This window comes from Dama dama, chromosome 1 (assembly GCF_033118175.1).
Source record: "Dama dama isolate Ldn47 chromosome 1, ASM3311817v1, whole genome shotgun sequence".
Taxonomy (NCBI): domain Eukaryota; kingdom Metazoa; phylum Chordata; class Mammalia; order Artiodactyla; family Cervidae; genus Dama; species Dama dama.
In genome coordinates this window covers 76,213,746-76,229,694 of record NC_083681.1, presented here as the reverse complement: position 1 = coordinate 76,229,694, position 15,949 = coordinate 76,213,746, and the positions used below count along the sequence as shown (strand labels likewise).

The 15,949-nt window shown below is 37.5% G+C and overlaps 1 protein-coding gene and 1 pseudogene across 1 annotated transcript; one reads left to right on the top strand and one right to left on the bottom strand.

Annotated features, from left to right (window-relative positions):
• Window positions 1–1,099: 1,099 nt before the first annotated feature.
• Window positions 1,100–2,040, bottom strand: LOC133055230 (olfactory receptor 4C12-like). The gene is given in 2 exon segments (XM_061140652.1): window positions 1,100–1,566; window positions 1,569–2,040. Coding segments are annotated over 2 exon segments (927 nt in total). The 5' UTR covers window positions 2,029–2,040.
• A 481-nt stretch (window positions 2,041–2,521) lies between these two features.
• On the top strand, window positions 2,522–15,503 carry LOC133062462 (olfactory receptor 4C46-like; annotated as a pseudogene).
• Window positions 15,504–15,949: the final 446 nt, after the last annotated feature.

The window sequence follows — 15,949 nt, the reverse complement described above, 5'->3', positions numbered from 1 at the left end:
CCATCTCGCCAGCCCCAGAAACATTTCATGCCTGCCAGCCTCTCTTCAGCCATCGTGAATTATTTCTTGCCCAAGGCAATCCAGTTAAATTTTTCCACCATCCAATGGGCAACAACTACACCTTCTCCATAAGACTAGAATCCCAACATTCTAAATATGTTACTTCCTTGCAAGTTCATCTCTCAGCCCCAGGTCCTTCTTTAGAGAGCTCATTACACCCTGTTATAATTAATAGCTGTTTTCATTTAGTCACTAAGTCATATCTGACTCTCTTGCAACTCCATGGATTGTAGTCCACCAGGCCACTCTGACAATGGGATTTCCAAGCAAGTGTACTGGAGCAGGTTTTCATTTCCTTCTCCCGGGATCTTCCCAACCCAGGAGTCGAATCCATGTCTCTTGCACTGGGAAGAGAATTTTTACCACCCAGCCACCAAGGAAGCTCTTTGTAGTTAATACCCTGATACAATCATTTATTGTATGTGAAGTCTTTCTATTCAAACTGCACTGTGGTCTGTCTCCTGGCTGGACTTCAACTGATACCATATGTAAAATAACAAACACAATGCCAGCTTTATAAGCATTTGAGAAACACTATTTCTTTTCACTGCACAACAAAGATTCAATGAACAAGAAAATTCCACAAAAGAATTTATATTGAGTTCAAAACAAATGAATATTTTTAACATTTTATTTTCAATAATCGGTAGTAACCACCATCTCCATGTTACATAAGACAATTTGAATACCAATCCAATATTCTAGGTTCTTAGCTTGTAGCTTCTGAAGACATTTGAGATAATCATATAAAAGATAAATATTGATTAAAAAGCATTAAGTTGTGATGAGGAGAGTCTGGGATGGGAGAAAGTAAACCTGGATTCCAGTCTAAACAAGGTATGTGCTTAAGTTGTTGTTCAGTCCCTAAGTCCAATACTTTGCAACTTCATGGACTGCAGCATGCCAGGTTATTCCGTCATTCAGGGCTATCTGCAGTTATTATTCAGTCCCTTTTAGAGTCAATGTATTCATCTATAGATCAAGAGGATTGGATGAGATTACCTGTTTTACTTCTATCTATAAAGCTCAGTGAATCTCTTTAATCACCATCTGCAGTCACTTTCTTTCTCCAGAGTTTCTTCATAGCACGTTTAACCTCAGCATTTCTGAGAGTATAGATTAAAGGATTTAACATAGGGGCCACCATAGTGTAAAAGACAGCAACAGCTTTATCAATGGGCAGAGTGGTGACTGGGCGAAGATATACAAACACGCAGGGCACAAAAGACAAAACAACTACAGTGATGTGAGAGACACATGTAGAAAGAGCTCTGCGTCTCCCCTCCAAACTGTGAGCCCTTAGGGAGCGCAAGATGACCACATAGGAGACCAACAGGAGGAGGAGGTTTAACAGGCAGATGAACCCACTGTTGGCAGCAACAAAGAGACCAAGGATGTGGGTGTCCACGCAGACAAGTTTCAACAAAGGGTACAAGTCGCACATGAAGTGGTCTATGACATTGGGGCCACAGAAGGGCAGCCAGACTGTAAAGAGGATCTGAACGCCTCGTGGAGAAATCCTCCGGTCCAGGCCACCCCCAGCAGGAGGAGGCACAGCTTGCGGTTCACGATGGCCGTGTAGTGCAGAGGTCTGCAGATGGCCACGTAGCGGTCATAGGCCATCTCTGTCAGCAGGATGATCTCAGCAGCACCAAAAATGTGTTCTGCGTAGACTTGAGCCATACACCCATTAAAGGAGATTGTCTTGATCTCATTAAGGGAGTCCACAATCAACTTAGGACCCGAAGAAGAAGAGTAAATTGTGTCTATCAAGGAAAGGTGGGTCAGGAAGAAGTACATGGGGGAGTTCAGAGCCTGGCTGGTGGTGATGGTGACCACAATGAGCAGGTTGCCTGAGAGGGTTACCATGTACAAGACCAAAAACACCACAAACACTACTCTTTGCATTTGGGGGTTCTGTGTAAGACCTACTAGAATGAACACAGTCACATTCCTTTCATTCTCCATCTATGTGGTATGGCTAATAAAAAACTCTAGCAAGGAACACTTTACCTTTAAGAAAGAAAGAAAGAAAAAGGGAATATAAAAGAATGAATTACTACAAAATACTACCTTTTAACAGTACTCTGACAATATCACAAATGATTCCTTCTTTTCCCCAAACTGTCTAGGAACCCATGCACCAAAATTTCTCTTAATTGACTCTCTTAGATTTTTTTTACATTTTTTAATAGTTTTCAAAATTCTGGAGCTTGCATTACTAATTTTAATTGGAAAATAAATATAACTTACATGTTATTTTTTTTCCCTTGGAGGCCTTAGGTTGAAACAATGAATTTTTTTAATTAAATGGTATATGTATGGGAAAAGAAACATAGGAAGTTGTGTAGTGGCACATTGTGGGACCCCAAAATATATGATCTGAATATATTAATATTTGAGGAGATTGCTTTAATGTGCTCATAAAGTTGTTGCTATCAGCTCACTAAATGAACGTAGAATGAGGGCCTCGCTGACTCTAATAGCTTTAGAGGATCAGGGCAGGGGTAAGTCTGCCCGAGCTGCCCCATGGACCACTTTTAGTCATCCTAGATACTGTCTTCAGTCTACCATCTAAAAATTATTGATCACTAGTTTTAACATATGTCATTAATACTAACAGGTAATAAGCCTAGTCTCAGTCATCAACCAGATCACTTTAATGCAAAGTCTATTTCAATTTGCTTGATGAGGAATACATGTATTAGTCAAGTCAATAAGGTAATACATATAGTAATATATATATAGTTAAGGTAATACATATAGTAATATATATATAGTTAAGGTAATATATATAACTAAGTGGGCTTCCCAGATGGCACTAGTGGTAAAGAACCTGCATGCCAATGCAGAAGACGTAAAAGACATCAAGACCCAGGTTTGATCCCTGGGTTGGGAAGATCCCCTGGAGAAGGGCATGGCAACCCACTCCAGAATGCTTGTCTGGAGAATCCCATGGACATAACAGCCTGGTGGGCAACAGTCCATAGGGTCACAAAGAGCCGGACATGCCTGAAGTAACTTGACAACATGCATACAACTAAGTATTGTCATTATTAATCTTTGCATTTTACAATAACTAAGATTTCATTATTCTCTTTATATTTATCTATTTTTAAAGCAAAAAGGCAATGAAGGGTAAAATGAATTGTCTATGTTACAAGTGGGCAATGTACATAATGAGGTAACTCTTCCAATGAATTTACTCAGTCTTGTCCGACTCTTTGTGATCCCATGGACTGTAGCCTACCAGGTTCCTCTGTCCATGGAATTTTCCTGGCAAGAGTACTGGAGTGGGTTGCCATTCCCTTCTCCATGGGATCTTCCAGACCCAAGGATTAAACCCAGGACTCCCGCATCGCAGGCAGATGCTTTACAATTTGAGCCACCAGGGAAGCCCCAGATTCTCTGCATCAGGGAACTCTTCCAAATGATCCCACAAAGTCTTCATTGAGAAGATAGCTTTAGAGTTCCAAGCCCCAGGGTAGTGGGCTCTCTTCTGGATAGCCCAGGGCATCAGAGAATCCTTCCAGGGACAAGAACACTTGAGAAGAAATTCTGTGTGCACTTCTAATTGCCAACTCTTCTCTAGAGAAGATGACACCTGGGAGAACCAAGAACCAACTGGTATATTTTTATGCTTTCCCAATGGTCTGCACCAAAGGTTGGATTTCATGATCAAAATCAGACAGAAAATCCTGAACTTAACTCATTCGTTCTCATTATTTCACTTATTACCTCAGCTTTTTGCAAACTTTGAAGCAGTTAGTTTTAAAACAGTTCTCTTTTACAATTTATATCAGCTCCTTTTATCCCACACAACACAATAAACAACTCACAAACAAAACAACCTGGCCTATGTCAAACTCAGTGCACATTTTTGATGTCCTCTGTTAATTGACAGACCCAAACACAGGATAATTTTCAGGGTTTTTTTTGTGTGTGTGTCTTAGTTCAAAGACCAATTCTGTTCCTATTTTCACTCGTATTCTCTAATACTCATAATTTTGGAAAAATGAGAAATGGACAAAAGTTATGGACAGCAAAATAATCTTGACCTTCCATAAAATGGCACCCAGACTGCAATTGAGAGGTAAGAACTTCAGCAGACAAACTACTTCTTAAGCAGGGAAATCTTTGTTACTTGCTTAAATTCAATATACTCAAACATTGGTTAATACACTTTAACTATAAGTCTACTTTTTCTTAATCTTTATAGAATGCAGAGATTTATTTTTTACACCATGGCATTCGTATAATAACTGTTAGTTTTGCTGAGTTTCACAATGTACTAGGCATTATGCTATACTTTACATCTACGTGGTCTTCAAAATGATCCTTGTGAGGTTGGTGTACTGTTGTCTGTATTTTAAAGGAAAAGAAACTGTGGTTACAAGAAGATAAATGACTTACCCAAAGTAATGATGATGAAAAACCTAACAGAGAAGACTGCATTCAAATCCAGTACGCCTGTCTCTAGCTCTTCACCACCGAGTGCCTCTCCAGGAGGAATCCAGCTTACTTCTGGGAATCAGCAATGCCGGAGTTTAGACATGGCCACTGGTGACCACATGAAATCCATGGCAGTTCTTTTGCTAACCTACGAAATACAGTGAAAGATGTCAATGGGATCCAGGGTCGATTGGACAAGACCTAAAATTTTGTGTACAAAAAATCTCCCAGTACTTTGCATTTTATCATCTCATCAGTTTGGTTCAGTTCAGTCGCTCAGTCATGTCTGACTCTTTAAGACCCCATGGACTGCATGCAGTGCACCAGGCCTCCCTGTCCATCACCAACTCTGCAGCTTGCTCAAATTCATGTCCATCGAGTCAGTGATTCCATCCAACTATCTAATCCACTGTTGTCCCTTTCTCCTCCTGCCTTCAATCTTTGCCAGCATCAGCGTCTTTTCAAATGAGTCAGTTCTTTGCATCAGGTGGTCAAAGTATTGGAGTTTCAGCTTCAGCATCAAATCATCCAATGAATATTCAGGACTTATTTCCTTTAGGATGGACTGGTTTGATCTCCTTGCTGTCCAAGGCACTCTTAAGAGTCTTCTCCAACACCACAGTTCAAAAGCATCAGTTCTTCTGCACCCAGCTTTCTTTATGTTCCAACTCTCTTTTTTGGGGGGCTTCATGCATATTATTTTTTTTCAATCAAAAATAAATTTTTACTGGACCACAGCCATGCTTATTCAGTTACATATTGTCTCTGGCTGTTTCTTTTCTTTTCTTTTTTTTTTTTTTAATTTTAATTGGAGGCTGATTACTTTACAATATTATGGTGGTTTTTGCCATACATTCACATGAATCAGCCATGGGTGTACATGTGTTCCCCATCCTGACCCTCCCTCCCAACTCCCTCCCCATCCCATCCCTCAGGGTCATCCCAGTACACCAATCCTGAGCACCCTGTCTCATGCATCGAACTTTCCTGGTGATCCATTTCACATGTGATAATATACATGTTTCGATGCTATTCTCTCAAATCATCCCACCCTCGCCTTCTCCCAGAGTCAAAAGTCTGTTCTTTACATCTGTGTCTCTTTTGCTATCTTGCATATAGGGCCATCGTTACCATCTGTCTAAATTCCATATATATGAGTTAATATACTGTTGTGTTTTTCTTTCTGACTTACTTTGCTCTGTATAATATGCTCCAGTTTCATCCACCAAATTAGAGCTGATTCAAATGTATTCTTTTTAATAGCTGAGTAATATTCCATTGTGTATATGTACCACAGCTTTCTTATCCATTTGTCTGCCAATGGACATCTAGGTTGCTTCCATGTCCTGGCTATTGTAAACAGTGCTGCGATATGTTCCAATTCTCACATCCATACATAACTACTGGAAAAACTATAGCTTGACTAGACGGACCTTTGTTAGCAAAGTAGTGTCTCTACTTTTTAATATGCTGTCTAGGTTGGTCATAGTTTTTCTTCCAAGGAGCAAGCATCTTTTAATTTCATGGCTATAGTCACCATCTTCAGTGATTTGGAGCCCAAGAAAATAAAATCTGTCACTGTTTCCATTGGTTCCCCATCTATTTGTAATGACGTGATGGGACCAAATGTCATGATCCTCTTTAAAGATGAGGAAACTGAGACCCAGAGAGAAACACAGCTAACTGATCAGTAGAACACAAGAATCCAAGTCTTCTAAAGCCCTAAACAGTACTTTTTTTCCCCACAACACCATATTTTACTCTGTTCAGACACCTTAAGGTGACTGTATACAAGGGGAAAAAAAAAATCACCATAAGGTGACAACAAGAATTAGCTTTCATCTCTAATATTTAGCAATACCTGTTTTGACTCTATAAGAAAAAGATGTATAAGTCTAAGGTTATGTGTGTGTGTGTGTTCAGCCATGTCCAATTCTTTGTGACCCCATGGACTGCAGCACACCAGGCTCCTCTGTCCATTGAATTTTCCAGGCAAGAACACTGGAGTGGGCTGCCATTTCCTACTTCAGAAGATCTTCCCAACCCAGGGATCAAACCTGCATCTCTTGCATCTCTTTCTTTGTCAAGTGGATTCTTTACCACTGAGCCACCAGGGAAGTCCAGTTCAGGGGAACAGAAATTCAATCATGCTACTGGGACCACATTCACTGAAACAAAAATAAGATCTAACAAGATCCACCAAGTTTGAATATAATTAGAATAAAATAGCCTTTGAGCTTGGAGCTTAAAGACTCCCAATCACAGCAGAGGGTACATTTTTAATGACATATTTTAATTCATTTTCTCTTTGGATCTTGGTTTTTGAACTGAGCTTTTTCTTCAAAAAACAGAATCCAAGTGCTGTCCTTCTCTCTCCCATGGATTCTCCATGGGAATCCATAACTCATAAACCTATTCCTTATTAATTATAGTCAAACCCATAAACAGTGAGAAAAATAAATATTTCTGCAAAATATCCTAAAACATCTAAAACCATCAATATCAGGAAGGAAAACTTTAATGATTTTAACTCTAACCCCCTTAGAATAAAATGGAAATGTAAAAACCAGATTAAAAATCAACAGTGCTAGTTAACTTACCATGGTGGCCTCTGTCCTTAATAAGAATGATCAATGTATTCAGGAATAAGAAACAATCATTATTTGTAGCTGCTCAAGCATCATGTCATGTAATGGATGTTTCTCAAGTTTTCCCACTGACTGGACAATTCTACAGGAAGCAGAGAATGTCAAGACAGCACAGATTTATTCAAACGGATTCAGCACACATTTGCAAAGCTCCAGTGCCTTGGAAATTCACATCAAAGGACAATAAAATGCTATGATAAATTTGAAACCCAAACTTCCTAGGTACTAAGGAGAATCTTTGGATCTTTAGCACTTATATTCATGATTCCACAACAAGAAATACAAATATTTCATTACTTAATAAACTCCTCTTATTCTGCTCTTAAAATAAGAGAATAGCCTCTTCTTGAATCTTAGTATTTAAAGATGATACTGAGAATATTAAAGGACTGATTTTTCTATTAATATCTAAGGCTTTGTCCCCCTAGGAATTAATTATCTCATTTTTTTTCCCTAACACTTGCCTTAGAAACAGATATTGGGGAGAATTTGTCCACAAACAATACATCTTCACCTGATTGGTTCTTTTCTGTGAACTTTAAACTAATGTAGTAACAGTTTTCATTCCTGGTTGGAAATTTGGGTGAGAAAACAACTCTCATATAAGCCATTGGATATCATGAACCGAGACATAAAAGATAGTTAACACTATGTGAACAACTCCATGGGGTTTCATCAAGGTTGCATACCTCTGAAAACATTTCCTCACTAACTAAGGTCACCAGAATTGGGTAAGATTCTGAGTCAACGTCTCACTTGTACTATAAACACAGCAAGACTAATGCTATCTATAGGATCCTTGTGACTTGATATATTTTCTATCAGTGTGATATCTAGAGTTGGAGAACAAATGGAGGTTAAAATCCTACCAACACTTCTGGTGTAGAAATATAGAAAGATATCATCTTATGCCTTCTTGCTGACTATTTTAGATTTTGGGGGATTCTATTGGTCATTCAATAAAAGAAATCTACCTAGGCAAACAGATTTTTTCAAATTTTGTTCACAGGTATTATCTTCAGGACAGTGCAACACATATTTTTAGCAAATACTCTGAAGCCTAGCGGAGAGGGTTTAAGTCACATGTTATACAAATTGATACAGCTGTTATATTTAAATGTATGGCTATGCAGTGGATGGAGAACTGGGGAAAATAGTAATAATAGTATAATCATGTCAAGAAATTTTTCTGGCCACAGCACTATGAAACTAGAAGTCAACTATAGGGGGGGGGAAAACTGCACTAAACAACAAATGAATCACTGAAAGAAGAAATTTTAAAATGCTTGAAGACAAATTAAGACAAAAATTAAATGACCTAGAATCTATGCATGCATGCTAAGTCACTTCAGTCATGTCTGACTCTGTGTGACCCTGTGGACCATAGCCTATCATCCTCTGCTCATGGGGATTCTCCAGGCAAGAAGACTGGAGCAGGGTACCACGCCCTCCTCCAGGTATCTACAGGATGTAGCAGAAGCAGTTCTAAGAGGGAAGTTTAGAGCAATAGAAGCCTACAGCAGGAAAGAGGAGAAATCTCAGATAACAATCTAACTATTCACCTAAAAGAAATAGAAAAAGAAAATAGACTAATCCCGAAGTTAGTGGAAGGAAAGAAATCATAAAGATCAGAGTAGAAATATATGGAAAAAGAGACTAAAAATTTTTTTAAAAAATGAAACTAAGACCTGATTCTTTGAAAAAATAAGCAAAATTGACAAAACTTTAGCTAGACTCATCAAGGCCCAAATCAATAAAAACAAAAAAATTTTAAATGAGAAGTTACAAATAACCTCACAGAAAGCAAAAAAGACCATAAGTGATTACTATCAACAATTATACACCAATAAAATAAACACCTTAGAAGAAATGGATAAATTCCTAGACATACACAATCCTACAAGACTGAACCAGTAAAAACAGGAAATATGATCATATAAATTAAAAGTAATTAAATTAAATCCATAATTTAGAAAAAAATAAAGCTACTGTGGCAGATGGTAAAGAATCTGCCTGCAGGACAGGAGATGGGTTTGATTACCGAGTTGGGAAGATCCCCTGGAGGAGAAAATGGCAACCCACTCCAGTATTCTTGCCTGGAGAATTCCACGGACAGAGGAGCCTGGAAGTCTACAGTTCATAGGGTCACAAAGAGTTAGACATGACTGAGCAACTAACACACAGTTTAAATTTTGGGGGAAAAAAGTCAAGGACCAGATTTCTTCACAGGTAAGTTCTACCAAACATTTAATGAAGAGTTAACACCTGTCTTTCTGAAACTATTTCAAAAAATTTACACAGAAAGGGATGGTTCTGAACTCATTCTGTGAGGCCTGCATCACCAAAAACAAGACAAATATATCACAAAAGAAGAGAAAATTATAGTCCCATATACTGATGAACCTAGATGGAAAATTCTTCAACAAAATATTAGCAACTAAATTCAATATAAGTTGAAAGGATCATACACCATGATCAAATAGGATTTATCCCAGAGATATAAGGAAAGTTCTATATCAATAAAGCAATCAATGTGATATAACATGTTAACAAATTGAGGAATAAAAATTATTTAATCACCTTAGTATAGGCAAAGAAAGCTTTTGACAAAACTCTTCACCCATTTGTGACAAAAACTCTTCAGAAAGTAGGCAGAGAAGAAACATATCTCAATGTAATAAAGGCCATTCATGATAATCTCACAGTTAACATTATACTCAGTGTATAATGTTATATACTGTGTATACTCAGAAAGCATTTCCTCTAAGGTAAGGAAAAGAGACAAGGATGTTCATTCTTGTCACATTTATTATTTGTTGGAAGTTCTAGCCATAGAAATCAGATAAAAGAAATAAAAGAAATCCAAATTAGAAAGGAAGAAGTAAAACTGTCACTGAAGCTGAAAACACAAAATATATAGAAAATCTTTGAAAAGCTACTAGAGCTCATCATTGAATTTGTAAAGTTTCAGAATACAAAATTAATATACAGAAATCTGTTGCATTTCTTCAACACACTAGCAACAATCAGAAATAGAAATTAAGAGAGCAATCCAATTTACAATCACATGATAAAGAATATAATACTGAGGAATAAATCTAATTAAGGAGGTAAAGATCTGGACTTGATAAGCTATAATAAACTGATGAAAGAAATTGAAGACCATACAAACACTTGGAAAAATATATCATGTTCATGAATTGGAAGGTTAATATTATTAAAATCACAATATTATTCAAGGCAATCTACAGTTTCAAAGAAATCTCTGCCAAAATACCAATGCTATTTTTAACAGAACTAGAACAAAAAGTTATAAAATTTATATGAAAATATAAATACCCTGAATAGCCAGAGCAGTCTTGAGAAAGAGCAAAGTGGAAGTAACACACTCCTGATTTCAAACTTTACTACAAAGCTATAGTAATCAAGCAGTATGATACAAACATAAAAACAGATACAATGATATTAGAAGATACAAACTACTATATATAAAATAGATGAAAACAAGGTCCTACTGTATTGCACAGGGAACTATATTTAATATCCTGTAATAAATCATAATGGAAAATAATATGATATAACTGAATCACTTTGCTTACATCAGAAATTAACAGGATGTCATAAATCAACTATACATCAACTTTAAAACAGGAAAATGGTGTGTGTGCATGTGTGTGTGTGTGTGTGTGTGTGTGAATTAGTCACTCAGTTGTATCTGACTCTTTGCGACCCTGTGAACTATAACCCACTGGGCTTCTCTGTCCATGGAATTCTCCTGGCAAGAATAGTGGAGTGGGTAGCCATTCCCTTCTCCAGGGCATCTTCCCAACCTAGGAATCACACCCAGGTCTCCTGCATTGGCAGGCAGATCCTTTTACCATCTGAGTTAATATACAGTGAGGAGAACAAATATTTCTGTAAAATATCCTAAACCATATAAAAAGTAACCTCCCATAAATTGTCAGAAAATAAAGCTTTAATGATTTTAATTGCAAACCCTTGAAGAACATGGAAATGTGAAAATTGCTTTATAAATCAGCAATTCTAATTCACCTCCTGTGGTTGCCTACATAGTTAAGGAGAATGCCCAAGGTATTCAGGAATAAGAAATAACCAATGCATGCAACATCATAGCATGTATATTTCTCAAGTTCCCACTGATTGGACAGTTCAACAGGATGCAGAGAATGTCAAGATGACACAAATTTATTCAAATAGATTCAGTAAGCATTTCAAAACTCCAATGCCTTGGAAAGTCAAGTCAAAGGAAAAGGAAATACTATGTTGAATTTGAAGCCCAAAGTCTTATGAACTAAGAGAAATCTTCTGATATTGAGCTCCTAGTCTATGGCTACAGAACAAGAAACACAAATATTTCTGATAATTAATAAGCTCCTCTTATTCTGTTCTTAAAATGAGAAAACAGCTTCTTCCTCAGCCTTAATATTTAGAGAGGATTATGAGAATATCAAAGGATAAATCTTTCCATCTAAGGTTTTATCCTCCCAGGAATTAATTATCTTAATTAACTATTTTTTAAAAAATTTATCCTATAAGCAAATACTTGGAAGAAGCCATTCGTGAATAACACATCTTCACCCGATTGGTTCTTTCTCTTGCACTTTAAGATATTAGCAGACTACATTCCTAATAAGAAAATAGGAACTCTTCCATGACTTGATTCAATGGTGAAACTACATCACAGGTCCACACACTGGAATTATGCCACCTTATTATTCATATGATATTCAGTTTTCTTAACAATCTGGGTTCATGTAAAGAGGACTCCCACATGCTAAGTTTCCAAGTATAGAGAACTTAATTGCCCATTCAAGAATGTATGATTAGCAAACATGTTTCTCCAGAATATCTGCTCCAGGACAAAGTCTTTCCATTAAACAGGGATGATTAACTCCTGGGAGAGAAACAGCAGCTGCAAGACAAGGTCCCTGGACTCCGTGGAAACCTCTTTAAATAGTAATAAAGGACAAGGTGGAAATGGTCGGTCTTGTAATTCACTTCTCTAAAGTAAGATTCATCATGAGCAGAGCGAACCATTTGAATATACTTCCTCCTCACTCTCTGCCTCTTGCCCTGTGGAATCAGAGACCTTTATTTAAGATAATTTCTCTTTTGTGCTGCAAGTGAACCCATTCTAAATTCAAACAAGAATAGAGGTTACAAATAGGTTTTCTGTGAAGAATTCTTGAGACTTTATACTAGGTGGAAAGATTTAGATTTCTAAGGCTTTCTTTATTAACAGGTTTTTTGAGATGTAATCAATTTACCCAAAACAAGTGCACATGTTCAATGTAAAAATTTTGTTAACAACTCTTCATTTGACAGCTAGCTATATGATTAAGCTCTTACCAAGTGTGACATTTTTCATACTGAAAGTTACTTAAAATAAGAATTGGTCATTTTGAATATGAGATTGTTTTTTGAATATGAGAAGTTTCTCCCCAAACATCACTAAGATCATTTAACAGAGCTAAGGTAAGTTTAACATAGTGATGATGCTTATTATAGATTGTCACTTTCCATATATAGTGCTCATATTTTCAACACTTTTCAGATAAAATATTAATAATAAAATATCCCATCTTCATTCTAATTTTCCAAAAAATAATATCATCCACTTAACTTGAAAGTTGACAATTTTGAGGCTTAAGGAATTGAAGCAAACTGTAAGAGCTCACTTCTCTGATACCAAGAACAATGCTTTGCCATAGACACCTCCTTTAGTAATAAAACTATCAACGACAATTAAAGAAAAATTTAAATATACTTCACATACACAAAATGGGAAATTACAAGCATTAATGACATAAATCATCAGTCTTTCCATCAAGCACAAATATGAGGACTCTATCTGGGAAAAACCGTTATGGATAAAATGGGTCTCTCTTGCTTCTTTGAGAGTAAAATTGGTGATGATGATTCTGGAGCTTATTGCATGATTAAATGGTTCTCTGTATTGCTGCTCCAACTGTTAATTCTTCCTATCCCATAGTGTATACAGTCACAAAAACAATTGGAAGTTCTTTTGTGTAGTACATATTTCCTCTATCAATTATCATAATGATCTATTAAATGGATATTAATATTATAATTTTATAACTGAGAAAAAAAAGGATATAAGATGCCAAACAAGGATATAAGTTGCCAGAAAATTTGGAAAACTCAGCAGTGGCCACAGGACTGGAAAATGTCAGATTTCATTCCAATCCCAACAAAAGGCAATGCCAAAGAATGTTCAAGCTACCACACAATTGCACTCATCTCACATGCTAGCAAAGTAATGCTCAAAATTCTCCAAGCTAAGCTTCAACAGTATGTGAACTGAGAACTTCCAGATGTTCAAGCTGGATTTAGAAAAGGCAGAAAAAACAGAGATCAAATTGCCAACAACCGCTGGATCATCGAAAAAGCAAGAGAGTTCCGGAAGAACATCTATTTCGGCTTCTTTGACTATGCTAAAACCTTTGACTTTGTGAATCACAACAAACTGGAAAATTCTTCAAGTGATAGGAATACCAGAGCACCTCACCTGCATCCTGAGAAATCTGTATGCAGGTCATGAGGCAACAGTTACAACTGGACATAGAACAAGGGGCTGGTTCCAAATTGGGAAAGGAGTATGTCAAGGTTATATATTGTCACCCTGCTTATTTAACTTATATGCAGAATACATCACATCATGCAAAATACCGGACTGGATGAAGCACAAGCTGGAATCAAGATTGCCAGAAGAAATATCAATAACCTCAGATATGCAGATGACACCACCCTTATGGCAGAAAGTGAAGAGGAACTAAAGAGCCTCTTGATGAAAGTGAAAGAGGACAGTGAAAAAGCTGGCTTAAGACTCAACATTCAAAAAACGAAAATCATGGCATCTGGTCCCATCATTTCATTACAAATAGATGTGGAACCAATGGGAACAGTGACAGACTTTATTTTGGGGGGCTCAATCACTGCAGATGTTGACTGCAGCCATGAAATTAAAAGACACTTACTCCTTGGAAGAAAATTCATGACCAAACTAGACAGCATATTAAAAAGCAGAGACATTACTTTGCAAACAAATGTCCATCTACTCAAGGCTATGGTTTTTCCAATAGTCATGTATGGATTGTGAGAGTTGGACTATAAAGAAAGCTGAACACAGAAGAATTGATGCTTTGAACTGTGGTGCTGGAGAAGACTTTTGAGAGTCTCTTGAGCTGCAAGGAGATCCAACCAGTCACACTAAAGGAAATCAGTCCTGAATATTCATTGAAAGGACTGATGTTGAAGCCTAAACTCCCAATACTTTGGTCATCTGATATGAAGAACTGACCTGTTTGAAAAGACCCCGATGCTGGGAAAGATTGAAGGCGGGAGGAGAAGGGGACGACAGAGGATGATATGGTTGGATGGCATCACCGACTCAATGGACATGAGTTTGAATAAACTCCAGGAGTTGGTGAAGGACAGGGAGGCCTAGTGTGCTGCAATCCATGGGGTTGCAAAGAGTTGGACATGGCTGAGCAACTGAACTGAGCTGAACTGAACTTAGAACTATGATAGCTAATGGGCTCATGATATCCATCAAGGCAAGCCCATCCTGGGGTCCCCTATGTGCTCTTTCCTGGCCCATCTCTCCTTTGCTGATGCCTGCTACTCTTCTGTAGGTACCCCCCAAATTGATTGTAGACTCACTCTATGAAAAGAAGATTATCCTATTCAATGGGTGTATGACTCATATCTTTGGGGAACATTTCTTTGGAGATGCTGAGATAATCCTGCTCATTGTGATGGCTTCTGACTGCTATGTGGCCATCTGCAAGCCCTTGCACTATACAACCAACATGAACTGGTGAGTGTGTGGGCTGCTAGTAGGAGTGGCATGGGTGGGAGGCTTTCTTCATGGATTCATACAGATCCTTTTCATCTTCCAATTACCCTCCTGTGGCCCTAATGTCATAGATCACTTTATGTGTGACCTGAACCCTTTGCTCAGTCTTGTCTGCCCTGATACCCACACTTTAGGACTCTGCTGCTGCCAACAGTGGTTTAGTCTGTCTGTCAAACTTCCTTCTTTTGCTAGTCTCCTGTTTGGCCATCCTTTGGTCTCTAAGAAACTTCAGTTTCGCTGCAAGATGCATAGCCCTCTCCACCTGTGTCTCCCACATCACAGTGGTTGTCTTATTCTTTGCACCTTGCACATTTGTGTACATGAGACCTGCAGCTACGTTACCTATTGATAAAGCAGTTGCTGTATTATATACTATCATAGCACCCATGTTAAATCCCTTAATCTATACCTTGAGAAATGCCATTAGGAAATTTATGCAGTAGGAAAGTTATTCCAGCTGACAAATGAATACACCTGGAACCCAATATTGATTCAATTGACATAAATGTCAAAAGGACACTTTGGATGAGCTAAGCAAGTACCGATTAAGGGGTAAAAAAATAAACTGTTAAAAATTGTAGATTCTACATTGAGGGGAGGAGAAAAGCTGCAAGAAAAGAGGAAAAAGTTAACCCAACATCACTCTTTCCATAGTTAGAAAATTATACCCAGATTGGGGTTTAATTTTAGTAGCATCAACCACAAATATGGGTTCACAGACTTTCCTTCTAATAAAAGGCAGAAATGGTAAATATTAATTGATTGGTATTAAGCAGTAATCTCTGTAACAATCTAAAGAGATAGGCATTGCTGCTATCCCAAGAGAAGAAATTGACAGAAAGAGGAAGGTATCAAAACAGATATATTAATAAGTCAGTAATCATACACA